We start from the raw sequence: 19,221 nt of genomic DNA, 5'->3' as shown, positions 1-19,221 counted from the left end.
AGAACAGGAAGCAAAAAGTCTCTTTATATGTTTCAAGTGATTCAAAGGAGTTTGCCACTTCATCTAACTGGGGTGAAATTACTTTAGGTGTTCCACAAGTTTCGATCATGGATCCCCTCCTGTTCTTGATATATGTGAATGATATTCCTTCTTATGTGAAACAAGATGCTGAACTGACACTGTTTGCTGATGATACAAGCATAATTATTAATCCAGTAAAGAAAGTTCGATAGAAAATGATACAAATAAGGTATTTGGAAAAGTTATTAATTGGCTTTCTGGGAAAGGGCTTGCTCTGAACTTTGAAAAAACTCAGTACATCCAATTTTCTACTGCAAAAAGTATAATTTCTGCAATAAACATAACACATCAAAAGAAGTCAGTAGCCAGGGTAGAGCATACTAAGTTTTTGGGTGTACATATAGCTGAGAATCTTAATTGGAAAATTCATATTTTGGATCTCCTAAAGCGACTAGGTTCAGCAACTTTTGCAATAGGAATAATTGCCAATTTTGAGGATGTAGAAATTAGTAAGCTAACATACTTTGCATACTTCCACTCTCCAATGTCATACGGAATGATATTCTGGTGCAACTCAACACTTAGGCAAAAGGTATTCACAGCTCAAAAGAAACTAGTTATAATAATGTGTGGAGTTCATAGTCGCACATCTTGTAGGCATCTGTTTAAAAGGTTAGGAATTCTTACAACTGCTTCACAGTACATTTACTCAGTAATGAATTTTTTTCTCAACAACATGGACCAATTTAAATCAACAGCGACTTTCATGATTACAATACCAGAAAAAAGAGAGACCTACACTATCCTTTACTTAACCTGTCTTTGGCACAGAAAGGGGTAAAATAAGCTGCTATAAAAGTTTTTGATAAATTACCAGATGAAATAAAATGTCTGACAGACAGCAGTAATAGTTTAAAAAACAAATTGAAATCATACCTCCTTGACAACTCCTTCTATACCATAGATGAATTCCTGAGTATGAGTAAATAAATCTGGAAATATAATATGTGCATGTTGTGCCGTTAAAGGGAATGGGATAGATAATAGAAATATTTAGGTATAACACTATAATGTAAACAAAAAAAAAGAAAAAAAAAGACTTGTTTCCTGTGCGCATTTCTTGTGCATTGGACACGTTCCACATCATAACAGTTTTCTGTGCTATTGATCAATGGAACACATTACTAACTAACTTATAAGTGTGTTTCAAGGATTCACATAGATGTTTGGTATTCAGAACGATGTCACAATTGTTAGAATCTCTTGGAAAGATTTAGCAATATTGAGACTATAAGATGAAAGGAGTAAGAAATTTTTAAGAAATCCAGCTTTCATAGCTGACGACTCACTGTGGCTGACTGCTATATGGAACACCTGGATTCAGTTCCTGGTGCTTCTAAGTATTGTTCCTCATTGGATGGGGTTAATATGGAGAGCATTCAGTCTCATATGGACAAATAGGGAGTTACGTTTTGGAGAACTTCCATGCTGAAAACTGACACTGACAGATAGGAGAGTAGTGTGCTGACAGCATGCCCCTCCATACTGATATCCAGTGGCACCTCAATAAGAGGGTGACACAGTTATTAGTCACCTTACAGGGTTTGATTGACCTGATCGCAATTATAATCAGAAGTCATTGGTGAGTGCAGCCTGTAATAAGAGAAAGATTGGAAACAAGGCAAAACTATAAGAAACATGTAGAAATAACATTTCACTTAGTCTTGTACTCAGTTTTTTACAATTTACCCATTTCTCTCAATTATAATATGCCATTATGCTGCTAGACCTGTTCTACATGCTCTTGTATACATTTGACAAATTGTTATCTAGAACAAGTGCAGCTTTAACATGTACAAAAGTTTTTAAAAAGTTTAATGAAATGCTATTTCATTCTCTGGGTGTCCTATTTTCTTCGTGTTTGTTGCAGGCAGACTCTTTTGGAGCAAATAATTCAGCAAGCTCAACACTTCTTCATGCGTCTGCGGACAGAATATGTATTGGACACTATTGCAAAAGAAGTGAAGGATCCACTCATTATATCACACTGGAATGCTTTAAATTCTCCGACTCAGTCATGTGTAAAAATAAACATTATGACTCATGGGTATGACGCAGTGTGCCGGACTTCTCTCATTGTGCATGTGGGAGAGAAGTCTCTCAAATGTGTCTGTCGTGATGGCCGAGTAATGCACATGTCGTATGAGCCCCAGGAGTTACGTGACCTTATTTTCTGTCAGGTAAGCAATGTCACTAAGTGAAAAATTACATTGTCTCCAAACCAACTGATAGAAAACAAAAAAATAATGGAAAGGTGACATAAAACATGAATAAGCAACATGTGTGTTTCAAGTTCAGTTACTGTCTGTTATTCAAGACATCTGGCACAGCTAATCTCACATTTCACTTCTTAGAAGAGGTATGCAGGTAATGTTTCCATACGTGGATCAGCAAAGAGATATATATTCTTTCCTGAATTTTTAGATTTTGGTTTCTCCAGAAAAAGATTGTACAGATAGCGAAATCACAATGCGAGATAAAAAAGAAAATAAAACTGGTGTTTCTCCACAACAGCAGCAATTTAGCGCATATTCTCAGACATTCAGTAAAGTAAGATGATTCCTAGGAAATGAAGAACAGAGGAAGTTTTCCCAAAACACAAAAAGCACATTGACTAGCACTGGCAAAATATAATGTTGTTGTCTATGATCAGTGATGGGAAGAACCAAATGAAACAATCAATTCAGCTGGTTGTGGTGAAAAAGTCATCTCATTCAGTTGTAATTGTATGTATTGGTTAAATTATTCTTTCATTCTTTTGAGTGAAACTAAAATATGGGAGCAACGAAATGAAAAAAACTGATTCATTGAGTTGTGTAGTTTTACATATTGATTGTGTTGTGTACAACTTCATACACAATGGTAAGGAGAGGTGGGCTACAGAGTGGTGCGGAACTGTTGTCGTAGGAAAGATGGAGAGGAGCAGAAATGATTAGCAAATAAGTTAACACATTAAACAGAAGATTTACGTAATTATAATTTCTCTAAGCATACAAAGACTCATAACAAACAGTGCAGCAAGAACTAGAGTCCAGATATTACAGTATCAACAAGGATGAAGCTATCTGTATTAAAGCGGAGCCATGACTAGGTGGCATCTGCATGGCATCATGTAGCGAAGAGGTTCCAAATGCCAAGGAGTGAGTGGCTGCTGTTGGCCATGCTATGTTGCAGCAGCAGAGGACACTCATAGCCCAGTGCCACTGAAGGCATGGTTCAGTGGGTGCTCATCGCTGGGTCTGCCCGATCCTGCGTGACCGCTATCGGTGTGGTTGATGATGGATACTTGCAATCCCATTGCCAACTTAAGGATGCTGTTAGGGTGGTATTGATATGTGAAACCACATCCCTTCCCCTCCACCCCCCCCCCCTTCCAACCTCGTCACTGTCATCATATAGCTTAGATGAGCAAACGATGATGGAGGGGAAGGCTGGATGCAGGTCGCAGTGAGGAGACAGGAGCTGAAGCTAAGGCTGCTGCCGAGCTCCCACCTGCACCACAGCATATGCCCCAAGCCCTACTGGGAAAATCAGTCAAAAAACTGGGCGAGGGTGCACACCCACATCCAGAGGCAGAGCAGCAAATGGAGATGGAGGTATCTCAATGACTGCAGAGGGACCTGAGACAGCACGTGTGACAGCCGCTGGGAAGAGGGGCCATCCTCAGGCAATGGTGGCTGTCAAGACAGCTATGGCCGTGAAAGGGTATCATCTTCCATCAGCTCTGGAACTGGTGCTGACAGTGGGGGACTGCTGCATCGGGGCAGATGCGAAATCTGGAAGCACAAAGTATGTGGCAGTATCATGCAATTTGCGTGAACAAATTTTATTCTGGTTGTGTGTCAGCAATCCTGTCAATTCCTGGTGGAAAAAGAGAGAACGTCTAAGGAGGCGTACAATGGTGCCTTGCTCCCAGAATCTCCACCCAGCATACAATCTGTAAAAGACTGAACTGTTAGTTTGCTACTTTACCTGTCTGGGCAGAGTGGGCACCACCCACTGTGATGGGTATAGAAATTGAAGCAAGGTGCAGTGCCGCCGTGCATGTAACAACTCTATTGATGATGGACTATTGCATGGCTGGGAGCTGTAGGAGAGCTGTAACAGAGCTTGATCCCGTGTGTGGGAGGCATGAAGTTCGTCCATCTGTTGCTTAAATGTTCTTACAAAGCAGTCAGCTTCACTGCTGGATTGTAGGTGAAGTGGTGCACACGCGATGTGGTGGATACCAGAAGTGGTGCAAAACTGTTCAAACTGGGTGGCAACAAATTGAGGTCCATTGTCAGTTACAATCACTTCAGCCAATCCCTTGAGGCAGAGGATTGATGACTAGGCCTGGATTGTGGAATGCTGCCTTTTATTCCAGTAAGAACCCGCAACATCCAATTGCAAATGTTGCCAAGATCCTTCAGGTTTGGGCCATTTGCAGAACTGCTGAGGTGGAGACGCCTGATGTTCAGCACAGGCTTGGCACTGAGAAGTCAAATGTTAAGCTTGTGCATCCAGACTCTTCCAAGTGTAATGATGTCACACAAGCTGTGTGGTGTGAATGACACTACAGTGACTTTGGTGTATCAAATGAAGCATGTGACTGGTCATTATCAGTCTCAAGCAAAATGTTACATTGGTGAACTGCATAGGGATGTGGGCAAAATATTGACAAACCACAGAGCTATGAATCTGTCTGCCTAAACGTGGTCAACCATTGTGAATGTAGTGCAACAGAATCTGCTAATCAGGACCCTCTGCTGTGGCCTGGACAATTTTCCAGTAGTTAAACAGGAAGCTATGCAAAGCATCTGTGTAGCAACAAGAAGCAGAGGACTTGTTGAATGTGGAATCTGGGCCAACAGGAAGGTGAGGAAGAGCACCTGCATTGGCATACTTAGAAGTGGCTGATACATAATCCCATATTTATAACTTGACAAAAAAAGAGCCCACCATTGCAGCACCTGTGCTGTGTGAGTTGGGACTGACTGACTGAGAAGGGCTAAGCAGATATTCTAGAGGTAATTGTCAGTTAACATGTAAAATTTTCTGTTAGAAAGATGTTGTTGTTGTTGTTGTTGTTGTTGTTGTTGTTGTGGTCTTCAGTCCTGAGACTGGTTTGATGCAGCTCTCCATGCTACCCTATCCTATGCAAGTTTCTTCATCTCCCAGTACCTACTGCAACCTACATCCTTCTGAATCTGCTTAGTGCATTCATCTCTTGGTCTCCCTCTACAATTTTTACCCTCCACGCTGCCCTCCAATGCTAAATTTGTGATCCCTTGATGCCTCAGAACATGCCCTACCAATCGGTCTCTTCTTCTCATCAAGTTGTGCCACCAACTCCTCTTCTCCCCAATTCTATTCAATACCTCCTCATTAGTTATGTGATCTACCCATCTAATCTTCAGCATTCTTCTGTAGCACCACATTTCGAAAGCTTCTATTCTCTTCCTGTCCAAACTATTCATCGTCCATGTTTCACTTCCATACATGGCTACACTCCATACAAATACTTTCAGAAACGACTTCCTGACACTTAAATCTGTACTCGATGTAGATACTGGTGAAATTTAGTGACATAATAGACAATGGCAAGAGCCTCCATTTCAATTTACAAATATTAAATTGAGCTTTGTTCAACAACTTGCATTTGGCCTGACAACATCACCAAATTTGCGTGACAAAACTTGCACCGATGCCGCAGAAGGAAGTATCTACAACCAAGACAACAGTTAAGGCATGAATCACAAAGCTAAGGCATCTTTGAACTTCTGGAAAGTAGGCTGACACTCTTGCGACCAAAAGGAACATTCTTCCTGTGCAGACAATGCCATGGAGCCACAATTTGAGCAACATTAAGAATAAATTAGATGTAATGTGTGAGCTTTCCTAATACTGGCTGCACTTCCTGCACATTAATGGATGTGGAAGGTCATGGATAGGATGCCAATGTGATTGCAGTGAGTGAACTCCCTGGCTGTTAATGATATGTCCTAAGTACTCAAGTTCAGTTGGGGGGAACACACACACACACACACACACACACACACACACACACACACACACACACTATGCCATCAATGGCGCCTGAAAGTCCTAAAAGATGGCGAGTGTAGAAGCACTGCCAAATGGCAATCTCAAAAATTTGAAAAGACCCAGATGAATGTTAATGACAGAGACATCTTGCTACTGCTGATACAGAGGTATTTGCAAGTAAGCAGCGTTCAAATCAATTTTGGAAAAGTAATGACTGGCACCCAATTTATCCATCAATCCTTTGGGCCATGGCAAGGGATAACTGTCAATAACGGTTTGAGAATTGACAGTTTTCTTAAAATCGGTGCTCAACTGGAGTCTGCCAGATGGCTTCTTTAGAATAACAAGAGGGAATGCCCACTGACAGACAGTAAGGAGGCCTACATCCCAATTGTCTTGGAAAGCAGTAAGTTCCTGAGTCACCTGGTCTTGAAGAGCATGAATAACAGGACAAGCCCTACCAAAATGTGGCTGTGCAGTGTTCTTCATTGTGACATGGGTAACAAAATTATTGGGTTTGCCTAAACTGTCAGAAGACATATCCTCAGATTCTGCACATAACTTAGCAACACTATCCCAAGGATCAAAGGAAGCCACAGAAAGTAAATTGCCCTGAATCCTTAGCCCAAACAAATCAAAAGAGTCTAGATAAAAAATATTAGCACTGTCACAAGAGGAAAGCATTGTAAATGTCTGTGTAGCATCACATAGCAAAGAGGCTGCAAGTGCAAGAGCGCAAGTGGCTGCCGCCGGCCTTCATATATTGTGGTGGCAGAGGGCATTCGTAGTCCAGAGCCGCTGGAGACATGGCTCAGCTGATGCACACCATTGGGTCCACCAGATTCCACACAACCACTGTTGACATCTGATGTCACATGCAATTCCGTTGCCAATTTAAACATGCTGGTAGTGTATCAGTATGTGGTAACACAGATTAGATTATTATTCATTCATCTTTTTCAAGTGAAATGAGTCTGTGGTAGCAACTGAATAAAAACAATTGACATGGTCCATTTTATTGACTGAATTAATTGTTTGTTCTTTTCAAGAGAAACCAGTCTGTAGTTTTTGGTTGAAAGATGTACTTTGTCTTTCACCTGAAATCTCTCTGTAGTGTTTCAGTTGAGTGACCTATCCATTGATTTTTCTGAGTGAGACCAGTCTTTAGTATTTTCATTAGTTGAACTTTATTTATTTTGTGTATGGCTAATACAGACATATCATAAAATTACATTACATATACATATAAACATATTTGTTATAACCTTTAATCACCAATAATTGTGTGGATATTCAAACACACTCACTTAGAAACAATAGCTGGTTACATGATAACAACTCAGTATCTCTTATTCGATTGCCATGCCGTGACATGCGGCTGGCGCCGTTTGTAGCTAGGTGGTGCTCCCGCGCTCAGCCAAGTTGTGGAGCGCCTCTATCGCCGTTTGCGCGTACTGTCGTGGCGGCACGGTAAATGTCGTGGCACTGTCACAACACTTGTCCCCCCTTGAAAAAAAAAAAAAAAAAAACACTCACTTCCTTGGAGACATGGACAGTGCGGAGACATCCATGGCCTCTTGTGAGGCCCCGAGAAGATCCCGCGGAGAGACATGAGAGTATGGTCGAAAATGTCCAGGACGAAAGCTCATGCGTGGAACGTGCCTCCTGGACGAGATGATGGGTGAAAACTCCGGAGCAGCATCCATAGGTGTCGTGGACCTGGGGGTGTGCTCCAGCGAGATGGGTCCCGGAGAAGGCGGCGTCGCGACTGGGGCCGGTTCTGGCGTACTCGGAAGCGGTAGCGACGTCGGCTGCAGCAACACATATGGTAAATCGGCAGCAGCGACAGGACTGGCGTCTCGGGCTGGTGGAGGCGAAGGAAGGGGCGGTGGCACCGGTGTGGCCACCACTCGTGAGCGCATCTGGTCATAATCGCGAACAACCATGCCATCGTCCGTACGTATTTCACAAAGCCGGCGGCCGCGAAGAGCCGTGACCACCCCTGGAATCCATTTAGGGCGAGATCCATACCCTTGTGCCCACACGTCGGCACCCACCGAGTATTTTCCCGCACTAGGGGACACAGCACAAGGCCTGACAGGGTGAAGCAGGTGCAGTAGAGTGCGCGGTTGGCGGCCATGCAAGAGTTCAGCAGGGCTGCGATCACCCAGAGGCGTGATGCGATAAGAACTCAGAAATTGCAGAAGAGCGTCATCTGTGGAAAAATCACTAAGGAATTTTTTCATTTGGCTTTTGAAAGTGCGGACAAGGCACTCGACCTCCCCATTCGATTGCGGATGGAAGGTGCTGTAACATGATGAATCTCTTGTCCAGTACAAAAATCACGGAAGGCCTGTGAAGAGAACTGAGGGCCATTGTCCGTGACGATCGTGGATGGAAGACCTTCTAGCGCAAAGATTTTGGACAAAGCCAGCATCGTCGCCGCAGTGGTGGGCGACGGACATCGAACAACAAACAGAAACTTCGAGAAGGCGTCAATCAAAAGTAGCCAATAAGTACCGAGGAAGGGGCCGGCAAAGTCAGCATGCACCCGTTCCCATGGCTGCGCCGGATCAGGCCACGGAGAGAGCATTGTACGAGGTGCAGCCAGGTGTGGAGCACGCTGACCACACGCAGCAACCATTTGGGCGATGTCCGAATCAATACTGGGCCAATAAACGTGCCTGCGGGCCAGGGACTTAGTCCGAGAAATACCCCAATGGCCTTCATGCAGCAGTTTGAGGACATCTTTGCGAAGAGAGGCTGGCACCACGACCCGTGGAGATGCGCCATCCGTGGCCAGAAGAACAACACCATCACGAACAGACAGACGAAGGCGCAAGGCATGGTAGTTGCGAAGGGGATTAAATGCCCGGCCCTTGGTCCTGTCCGGCCAACCCCGTTGTACAAAACCGATCACCTGATGCAGGACCGGGTCCCGCGCAGTATCCGACGCGACCTGCGAACCTCGACTGCACGACGTTCTTCCTCATCAATGTGGAAACAGAGTAGTTCATCACTATCGAAAACCGGGTCGGGGCCCATCGGCAATCGCGACAATGCGTCAGCGTTGGCGTGCTGGGCCGTGGGGCGATAGTGAATCTCATAGTGAAAACGAGACAAGTATAAGGCCCAATGTTGCAGGTGGTGAGCTGCCTTATCCGGAAGCGACGCCGATGGGCTGAACAGAGAGACCAGTGGCTTGTGGTCGGTGATGAGGTGAAACTTAGAACCATACAAAAAAACGCTGAACTTCTTTAGAGCATAAATGATAGCGAGCGCCTCCTTTTCGATTTGAGAGTAATGCCGTTGCGCATCGTTGAGGATCTTGGAAGCATAGGCGATGGGTCGTTCCGACCCATCCTCATACCGATGGGCGAGAACAGCCCCTAGGCCATACTGTGACGCGTCAGTCGCCAGAACCAAGTGCTGACCCGGACGGAATGTGGCAAGACAAGGCGCCGACTGCAAATGAGCCTTCAGGGGGACAAAAGCCTGCTCACACTCGTTGGACCAACAGAAAGGGACGTTTTTGCGTAACAGTTGATGCAGAGGATGAGCTACCGCCGCTGCGGATGGAATGAATTTGTGATAATAAGCAATCTTGCCTAGAAACGCCTGAAGTTCTTTGACCGTAGACGGCCGGGGTAGAGCGTTAATGGCCGCAACGTGCTGACGTAGAGGACGTATACCCTCACGGGACAAGTGGAAACCAAGATACACAATGGAGGGTTGGAAGAACTGTGACTTGTCCAGATTGCACCTCAACCCAGCCGAATGCAAAACCCGAAACAGGGAACGCAAATTGCGAAGGTGCTCCTCAGTGGAGGACCCCGTGACAACAATGTCATCCAGATAGTTTATGCAGCTGGGAATGGAAGCCGTGAGCTGTTCCAAAAACCGCTGAAAAATGGCCGGCGCGCTAGCGACGCCAAATGGTAACCGCTGGTACTGATACAACCCACAAGGAGTGTTGATGACGAGAAATTCCTTGGAAGAAGCATCCAACGGCAACTGATGGTACGCCTCCAATAAGTCAAGTTTGGAAAAGAACTGTCCCCCAGCGAGCTTGGTAAAGAACTCCTCAGGACGGGGAAGAGTATAAGTGTCAATGAGGCTCTGAGCATTGACAGTGGCTTTAAAATCACCACACAATCGCAGACTCCCGTTTGGTTTAGAAACCACCACGATGGGCGATGCCCATTCGCTGGAGGTAACAGGAAGGAGAATCCCTGAAGCTGTTAACCTGTCTATCTCAGCCTTGACAGGTGCACGCAACGCCACCTGAACAGGGCGTGCCCGGGAAAACTTAGGGCGAGCTGTAGGTTTAAGAGTAATGTAGGCTTCGAAATCCTTGGCACGACCCAGACCAGCAGAGAACATGGACGAAAATTTAGAATACAATCCATCCAGCTGTTGATATGGAATATCCTCAGATATGAGGTGCACATCATCATCAATGGAGAACCCGAACAACTGGAAAGCATCATAACCGAACAGGTTTTCAGTGCCCGCATGATCCACCACATAAAACGTGAGGGGCCTAACAACAGACTTGTAGGCAGTGGAAGCATCAAACTGGCCAATGATAAGAATTTTCTGTTTATTATAAGTTCTCAGATTTCGTGTAACTGGAGACAAGGTAGGGGAGCCCAACTCCAAATACGTGCGAGAATTAATGAGAGTTACTGCAGAGCCAGTGTCCATTTGCATGCGAATGTCTTTATCCAGAACACGAACAGTAACAAACAACTTATTTGTTTGAGAAAGCACACATTTAACATCCATGTCCGATGCCTCGTCCTCGTTGACAGGAACTTTAGGGGACTGACACACAGAAGCAATGTGGCCTTTTTTCCTACAGGAATTACACGTGGCCCAACGTTTTGGACACGCGGCCCTGTCATGCTGTATGAAACAACGTGGACAAGAAGGAAGTGCGGAACAAACCTGCTTCTGTGGTTGCTGTTTTCGCTGCGAGCGTTGCGGCCCAACATGACGTTGTTTACGCGAGTGAACTGCCGCCACATCTTCGTTCTCCTGTGAAACAGGGAAATTGTACAGTGCCTACATTACACCACGCGTCGATTTGCGCGCCTGCAGCGTGAGACACTTCAAAGGATTGAGTGATGCTGAGAACTTCTGACAACAGGAGCAAGCCGTAGAATAGCATCCCTAACCATTGAATCAGCGTAAGACTCATGATGAGTGTCCGTGACAAACTGACATTTCCTACTCAGACCGTGTAGTTCCGCCACCCAAGCCCGGTAAGATTAATGGGGCTGTTTACGACACCTGTAGAACGCCACGCGGGCGGCAATGATGTGGGTGTTTTTTCGGTAATAGTTAGACAATAAGTCACACATTTCTTGGAAGGACAGAGAGGCAGGTTCCCGTAGAGGGGCTAACTGAGATAGCAGCTGATAGATCCGTGGGGAAATCCAAGATAGAAATAACGACTTACACAAAGGAGCGTCGACAACGCCAAAAGCCAAGAAGTGTTGCCGCAAACACGTCTCATAATCCTCCCAGTCTTCAGCGGCCTTGTCGTAAGGAGGGAATGGAGGCGGAGAAGAGGAAGACAGACAATGAGTAAGCGCCGTCGACAACGCCTGAATATTAGCCGTCAGCTGTGTTTGTTGTTCAATGAGCGCTTGCATAAGCTGTTCCATGTCTGCCCCGTCATGAATACACAAATCCACAAAGCAGTGAAAATATCCGACCTCGTCGCCAAAAAGTGTTATAACCTTTAATCACCGATAATTGCATGGATATTCAAACACACTCACTTAGAAACAATAGCTGGTTACATGATAACAACTCAGTATCTCTTATTCGACTGCCGTACCGTGATGTGCGGCCGGTGCCGTTCGTAGCTAGGTTGCGCTCCCGCGCTCAGCCGAGTTGCGGAGCGCCTCTATCGCCGTTTGCGCGTACTGTCGTGGCGGCACTGTAAATGTCGTGGCACTGTCACAACAATATTGACACACAAGAAACTTAAGTTTGTCTTTACAACTGAATATCTAGTCCTTCAATCCAGCACACAGCATCTGGAGTTGCTAGCAGGAAGTCCTCTTCAGCACCATGATAGGCTCGAATCCTGCATACACTGACAATGTGGTGAACAGTCTGGTATGGAGCCCCACAGTCAGGAGGCTGGATCAGGCAGCTTCTTCCACTTAAAGAGAGCATCCCTGCATCGGCCATGGCCGGTACGGATTCTGTTGAGAGTAGTCCAGACCTTGCGTGGCAGGTCGAATCCACAGTGAAGTTTAGCACCTGAGAAGGTGTTACGCAGGTGACCATCAGTCACTGCTCCCACTGACCTTTCCATTTTTCAAGAGGTTTGAAATCCTTAGCAACCGTGTCAGCAGCATTGCACAGAGTTGGAGGGCATGATTTCAGTCTCTTACAATTCAAAAGTGGCAGGTCGCTGTGCACGGGTAGGTTAGAATTCCTGGAGATCTTGTGGAATTCTCTCATAAGGGCAGTACATCTGCGTAGATCAGGAGGCATTATACCAGTTAACAGTGGAAGTGAATAAACTGGAGTAGATCTGATTGCACCAGATATTATGTGCATTGTCATATGTAGCTGGGTGTCAACAAGCCTTGTATGATGACTGTTCATTCAAACAGGTGCACAATACTCAGCACTTGAGTACACCAAGCCCAGAACTGAAGATCACAGGGTGGTTGCTGACGATCCCTAGGTAGTTCCGCATAGCTTATGGAGGATGTTTTGAGTCCTCAACTTTTGAGCTAAGTTAAGAAGGTGTTGTTTGAAGAATGGTATACAGTCCAGGATGACACCAAGCTATTTTGGGTTCCAATTATGACAAAGAATTCTGCCTCTGAAACTTACTTCCAGTTTTACGTTCACCAACCGATTATTTAAATGGAAGCAATACACTTCTGTTTTACTCACACTGGGTTGGAGTCTCCAGATTTTGAAGTAATTATCTAATGCAGACAGGTCATTGGTTAGAATCTCTTCTGTTGGCTTCATTTTCTGGTGTTTTACGGCTAGAGCCAGGTCATCGGCATAGCAGTATTTTCTGGATGAAGTGTCAGGTAGATCAGACAGATATAGGTTGAACAGTAATGCTGAGAGAACTGATCCTTGAGGCAATCCGTTGTTCAGCTTCCTCTCCTTACTTATGTTTCTTCCAGTGATTACCTGGAACTTCTGATCGCTTAGCATGCTTTTAATCAGTCGAGCCATTGTTCTGCAGGGTATGATGCAGAGAACTTTGTTGAACTATAGCAATGGTATACAACCAGGGTACACATATGCCTCCACCCCTCTCCACGGAGGGTAGCCCTACCATCAGGGATGGGGTGGAACGGGAGGGGTTGGTCAGAGTTAAAACTGATGAATATTTTGCTGTAGATTAAGTTGTTCCAGATGCAGTTAACACATAACTAATGAAGCTGATGTGTTGTTGGCAGTATAAAAATGAGTGCAAAAGCTCCTTTATGTGTGTGTGAAGAAGTAAGGAACATTTCCAGATTTTAGTGACTGATTGCGTTCTGTTTTACTGAAAAATTGGGATGATTACCATTTGGCTGTGTGTGCTTTCTGTGTGCTCCATGTCAGTCTTCTGCTGCTGCCAGCAGTGCAGCTGGGATGAGAATGTGGCCTGCTAGTGTGGGGGCGGGTTCCAGCACTGTGCTGGTGGCTGGGCCACCTCCACATCCCAGCTTTTCTCTTGGTGGCAGCAGGAGACTGACAGCAATAGCACAATGAGCCCAGCCACAAGGACGTTGCCCTGGATGGAAAAGAGAGTGAAAACATATCTAAATGAAATCACCCAAACCCAAAGACTGAATGGAAACATTCATATAACAGACAACAGTTGGAGACTTATGTCAGTCGGTTGTCTCACATTAAGTGAAATCAATCAAACGCAGAAATTGAGTGAAAAACATTGATGTAGCTGATGTGACTGGAGAGACTAGTTTTCATTCAGTTGTTTCATTCGGCTGGGGGGGGGGGGGGACCTGAGTGAACAAAAAGAAAATAGTTGACTGGCCAATCAGTTGTTAAAACCAGTTAGTTGTCCCATCACTATATATTATGAATTTGCCTAATGTTTAATCTCTTCTTTCCTTTGTAAATTTTCCATTAATTCATCATTTAGCTGTAGATTTTTCTCGTAACTGAAATTATGAAAAAAATGTAAATTTTTCTCATAACTGAAATTATGAAAAAAAAATGTTAATTCACAATGATAGAAGAAAACAAGTCCATTAATGAGTGGCACTAAAAGACAAAATATTCTGGGGATATAAAAGTCTCTTTAAGTGACACACCTTGTAAGTAAAATTCATTGTAAATATTATGAAACGTGAAAGTTTCTCACAAAGCAAGATGTTATGAGCATGACGCTGAATCTGGAGTGGGTGAACTGGTGCAACAAATGTGCATATAATTTTATATGTGGCCAGGAGCACAACAATGACCGTTACTATGATTGCATCTAAAACCCCTTGATTTTTCTTGTGTATTTACTATTTCTGTTACTTTTACACTCAAGTTTGTACAGCTGTACTTAAATGTTATGCATTATTTAAACTTTTAAGTTCATACCATTGTGTAATTTTCTTCTGCTTTCCTAGAAATCATAGTATGCTTTCAGTACACTTGTAAGAAATGGGGATATCAGGTCAGAACGGAATGCGAAAGTCATACTATTTCTGGCTGAAGTTAAATCTCTTTGAATGTGAGCATTTGCACTATCTTGAGTTGTCTGATGTTATTGTAATAATAATAATAATAATAATAATAATAATAATAATGTGGAGGCCCGGGAAAAGAATAGGCCTCCGGTATGTTCTGCCAGTCGTAAAAGGCGACGAAAAGAACAAACCACTAATAGGGCTAACCCCCTTTTAGTGTGGTTAGTTGGTTCAGGACAGAACTAAAGAAGCCTCAGACAAGCGCCATCATGGTCGGGGACGACGCTTGAACCCTATGCCCACCCACAATGGTAACAACACTGCTAGCCAACTGGAAAATGATTCAAATCCAAATAGAGGTGTTTTGCAGGATATGCTTCCTGCAACCACCCTAGAAGGAAAACAAAGACAGAGGATGAGATGGTCAGATGAAGTTAATCGACACCTCATGGTCTGCTATTACCAAGCAACAAATCTAGGAACCAACACAACTGGATACAGATCACAAGTATAACAACATTTATCACCAGATACCCAGAATTAAAATTTTTAACAGAACAACGACTAGCTGATCAGATCCGTGTAATAATCAAAAATAACAGGATACCCCAGTCAGAATTAGAAAACATCAAACAACAAGTTCAACAAATACTGAAACAAAATAATGTGCAATCAGAAGAAGAAGAAAATACAGTAATGGACTCAAACATCCCAGAGCAAACAAACAAAGAACAACACGCATCAATTAAACAATCAGAGGAAAACGAAATCTTAAGACAGCCACCAGAACAAGCACAAATAGAACACGAAGTGACACACATGTTAGATATAGAAGAAAAATTTCAGCTGACATATATAGAATACAAATACAGACATTAGACCATTCTTGCATAGACCGCCAAATAACCCACAAGTCGAAACAACAATAAAAACTATCAACACAATCATACACAACAAAATAAATAAAAACACAACTATGGAAGAGTTACAACTACTGGTTTATATAGGAGCACTCACTACACTAAATATACACACTAGGCAGAGATCAGAACCAACCAACACACAGAAGAAACCCACAAAACCAGCATGGCAACACAGGCTACAGATTAGAATAGAAAAACTGAGAAAAGACATCGGACAGCTAACACAATTTATAAGAAATGAAATGTCAGAAAAAAAATGAACAGGTTAGGTAAAATCTCACAACAAGAAGTGATAGAGCAATTAGATGAAAAGAAGCAGAAATTACAAGCATTGGCCAAACGACTTAGAAGATACAAAAAAAGTGAAAATAGAAGGCAACAAAACCAAACATTCAACACAAACCAAAAGAAATTTTACCAGACAACAGATAACACACACATTAAAATAGACAATCCACCAAACATAACAGACATGGAACACTTTTGGAGCAACATATGGTCAAACCCGGTACAACATAACAGGCATGCACGGTGGATACAAGCAGAAACAGATACGTACAAGATGATACCACAAATGCCTGAAGTGATAATTTTGCAACATGAAGTCACCCAAGCAATTAATTCTACTCACAATTGGAAAGCCCCTGGAAAAGATAAAATAGCAAATTTCTGGCTAAAGAAATTCACCTCAACACATTCACATCTAACTAAATTATTTAACAGTTACATTGCAGACCCATACACATTCCCTGATACACTTACACAAGGAATAACTTATCTGAAACCTAAAGATCAAGCAGACACAGCAAACCCAGCTAAATATCGCCCCATAACATGCCTACCAACAATATACAAAATATTAACTTCAGTCATTACACAGAAATTAATGACACATACGACACAGAACAAAATTATAAATGAAGAACAAAAAGTATGTTGCAAAGGAGCACGAGGATGTAAAGAGCAACTGATAATAGATGCAGAGGTGACATATCAAGCTAAAACTAAACAAAGGTCGCTACACTACGCATACATTGATTACCAAAAAGCTTTTGATAGTGTACCCCACTCATGGTTACTACAAATATTGGAAATATACAAAGTAGATCCTAAATTGATACAGTTCTTAAACATAGTAATGAAAAATTGGAAAACCACACTTAATATCCAAACAAATTCAAATAATATCACATCACAGCCAATACAGATTAAGCGTGGAATATACCAAGGAGACTCATTAAGTCCTTTCTGGTTCTGCCTTGCTCTGAACCCACTATCCAACATGCTAAATAATACAAATTATGGATACAATATTACTGGAACATACCCACACAAAATCACACATCTTCTATACATGGATGATCTAAAACTACTGGCAGCAACAAATCAACAACTCAACCAATTACTAAAGATAACAGAAGTATTCAGCAATGATATAAATATGGCTTTTGGAACAGACAAATGTAAGAAAAATAGCATAGTCAAGGGAAAGCACACTAAACAAGAAGATTACATATTGGATAACCACAGCAACTGCATAGAAGCGATGGAAAAAACAGATGCCTATAAATATCTAGGATACAGACAAAAAATAGGAATAGATAATACAAATATTAAAGAAGAACTAAAAGAAAAATATAGACAAAGACTACAAAAATACTGAAAACAGAATTGACAGCAAGAAACAAGACAAAAGCTATAAATACTTATGCTATACCAATATTGACCTACTCATTTGGAGTAGTGAAATGGAGTAACACAGACCTAGAAGCACTCAATACACTTACACGATCACAATGCCACAAATATAGAATACATCACATACATTCAGCAACTGAAAGATTCACATTAAGCAGAAAGGAAGGAGGAAGGGGATTTATCGACATAAAAAACCTACATTATGGACAGGTAGACAATTTAAAAAAATTCTTTATAGAACGAGCAGAAAGTAGCAAAATACACAAAGCAATCACTCATATAAATACATCGGCTACACCACCTGCAGTTTCATAACCACTTCTACAACCCTTTAGATCACATAACATCAACAGATACGAAGAAAGTAAATTTGAAAAAGAAAACACTACATGGCAAGCACCCGTATCATCTAACACAGCCACACATCGATCAAGACGCATCCAACACATGGCTAAGAAAAGGCAATATATGCAGTGAGACGGAAGGATTCATGATTGCAATACAGGATCAAACAATAAACACCAGATATTACAGCAAGCATATTATTAAAGATCCCAATACCACAACAGATAAATGCAGACTTTGCAAACAACAAATAGAAACAGTAGATCACATCACAAGTGGATGTACAATACTAGCAAATACAGAATACCCCAGAAGACATGACAATGTAGCAAAAATAATACATCAACAGCTTGCCTTACAACATAAACTTGTAAAACAACATGTTCCCACATACAATATGCACCACAAAATGTACTGGAGAATGATGAATACAAATTATACTGGAACAGAACCATTATAACAGATAAAACAACACCACATAACAAACCTGACATCATACTCACCAATAAAAAGAAGAAATTAACACAACTAATCGAAATATCCATACCCAATACAACAAATATACAAAAGAAAACAGGAGAAAAAATTGAAAAATACATCCAACTGGCTGAGGAAGTCAAGGACATGTGGCATCAGGATAAAGTTGACATTATACCAATTATACTATCAATTACAGGAGTCATACCACACAATATCCACCAGTACATCAATGCAATACAGCTACATCCAAACTTATATATACAACTACAGAAATCTGTAATTATTGACACTTGTTCAATTACCCAAAAGTTCCTAAATGCAATGTAACATATACCGTACAGTTAAAAGGAAGTCACACTTGATCAAGGTCCACGTCACCTTCCATTTTTAACCAGACATAACATCTGAGACAAGAAAGAAATAATAATAATAACAATGTGGCAAGTTGTATTTGATTATTATTCGCATAAGTGGCACAATCATTGACTGCATAGTGGTTTTACATTTGTCCTACAGAAAAATAAATAATACATACTGATCTATTTTACAGATCTATCAGCATCAGATAGCTGCAGTGCAGAGCCTGGCGAAGCGCATGGGCTGGCAGTTCTTATCTAATAGCTCACACCTCGGACTTGGTGCTGTGGAGCCTCTAGGAAATGCTAGTAGCTGCATTCTCGCCTCCCCAATTGGAGACAGGTACTATTGTATTTATAAGCTTGTTCTCTGTCTGCTGTGCTCTCTTATCCTCATAAATATAACGTAGTGAAAACTGGTTGATGATCTTCACTAAAGCGAACGCTTTTCAGTCTTTGTACACTTTCTGGATGGAGCGAATCTGAAAGGAAGCTTTCAAATGGGTTCCCAGTAAGGGAAACTGTACCATGCAAATGTCTGCATCTGAACTATGTCCGTATTCTGAAAACCACTTTGAAATGCAAGGCAAAAGGTACTTGCCATTGTACAACATATTGGGGTTTCATCCC

The 19,221-nt window shown here is 42.4% G+C and overlaps 1 protein-coding gene across 1 annotated transcript in view; it reads left to right on the top strand.

Moving 5' to 3' along the window:
- Positions 1-19,221, top strand: part of LOC126195155 (mediator of RNA polymerase II transcription subunit 17) — a 99,333-nt gene that overhangs the window by 34,832 nt on the left and 45,280 nt on the right. Inside the window, exons 8-9 of the mRNA XM_049933662.1 lie at positions 1,952-2,261; positions 18,786-18,934. Of these exons, the coding sequence (XP_049789619.1) occupies positions 1,952-2,261; positions 18,786-18,934 (459 nt within the window). The remainder of the gene's footprint in view (positions 1-1,951; positions 2,262-18,785; positions 18,935-19,221) is intronic.

The sequence above is a fragment of the Schistocerca nitens genome, chromosome 7, assembly GCF_023898315.1.
Source record: "Schistocerca nitens isolate TAMUIC-IGC-003100 chromosome 7, iqSchNite1.1, whole genome shotgun sequence".
Lineage (NCBI taxonomy): Eukaryota > Metazoa > Arthropoda > Insecta > Orthoptera > Acrididae > Schistocerca > Schistocerca nitens.
This window is presented reverse-complemented; position numbering and strand designations above follow the sequence as displayed.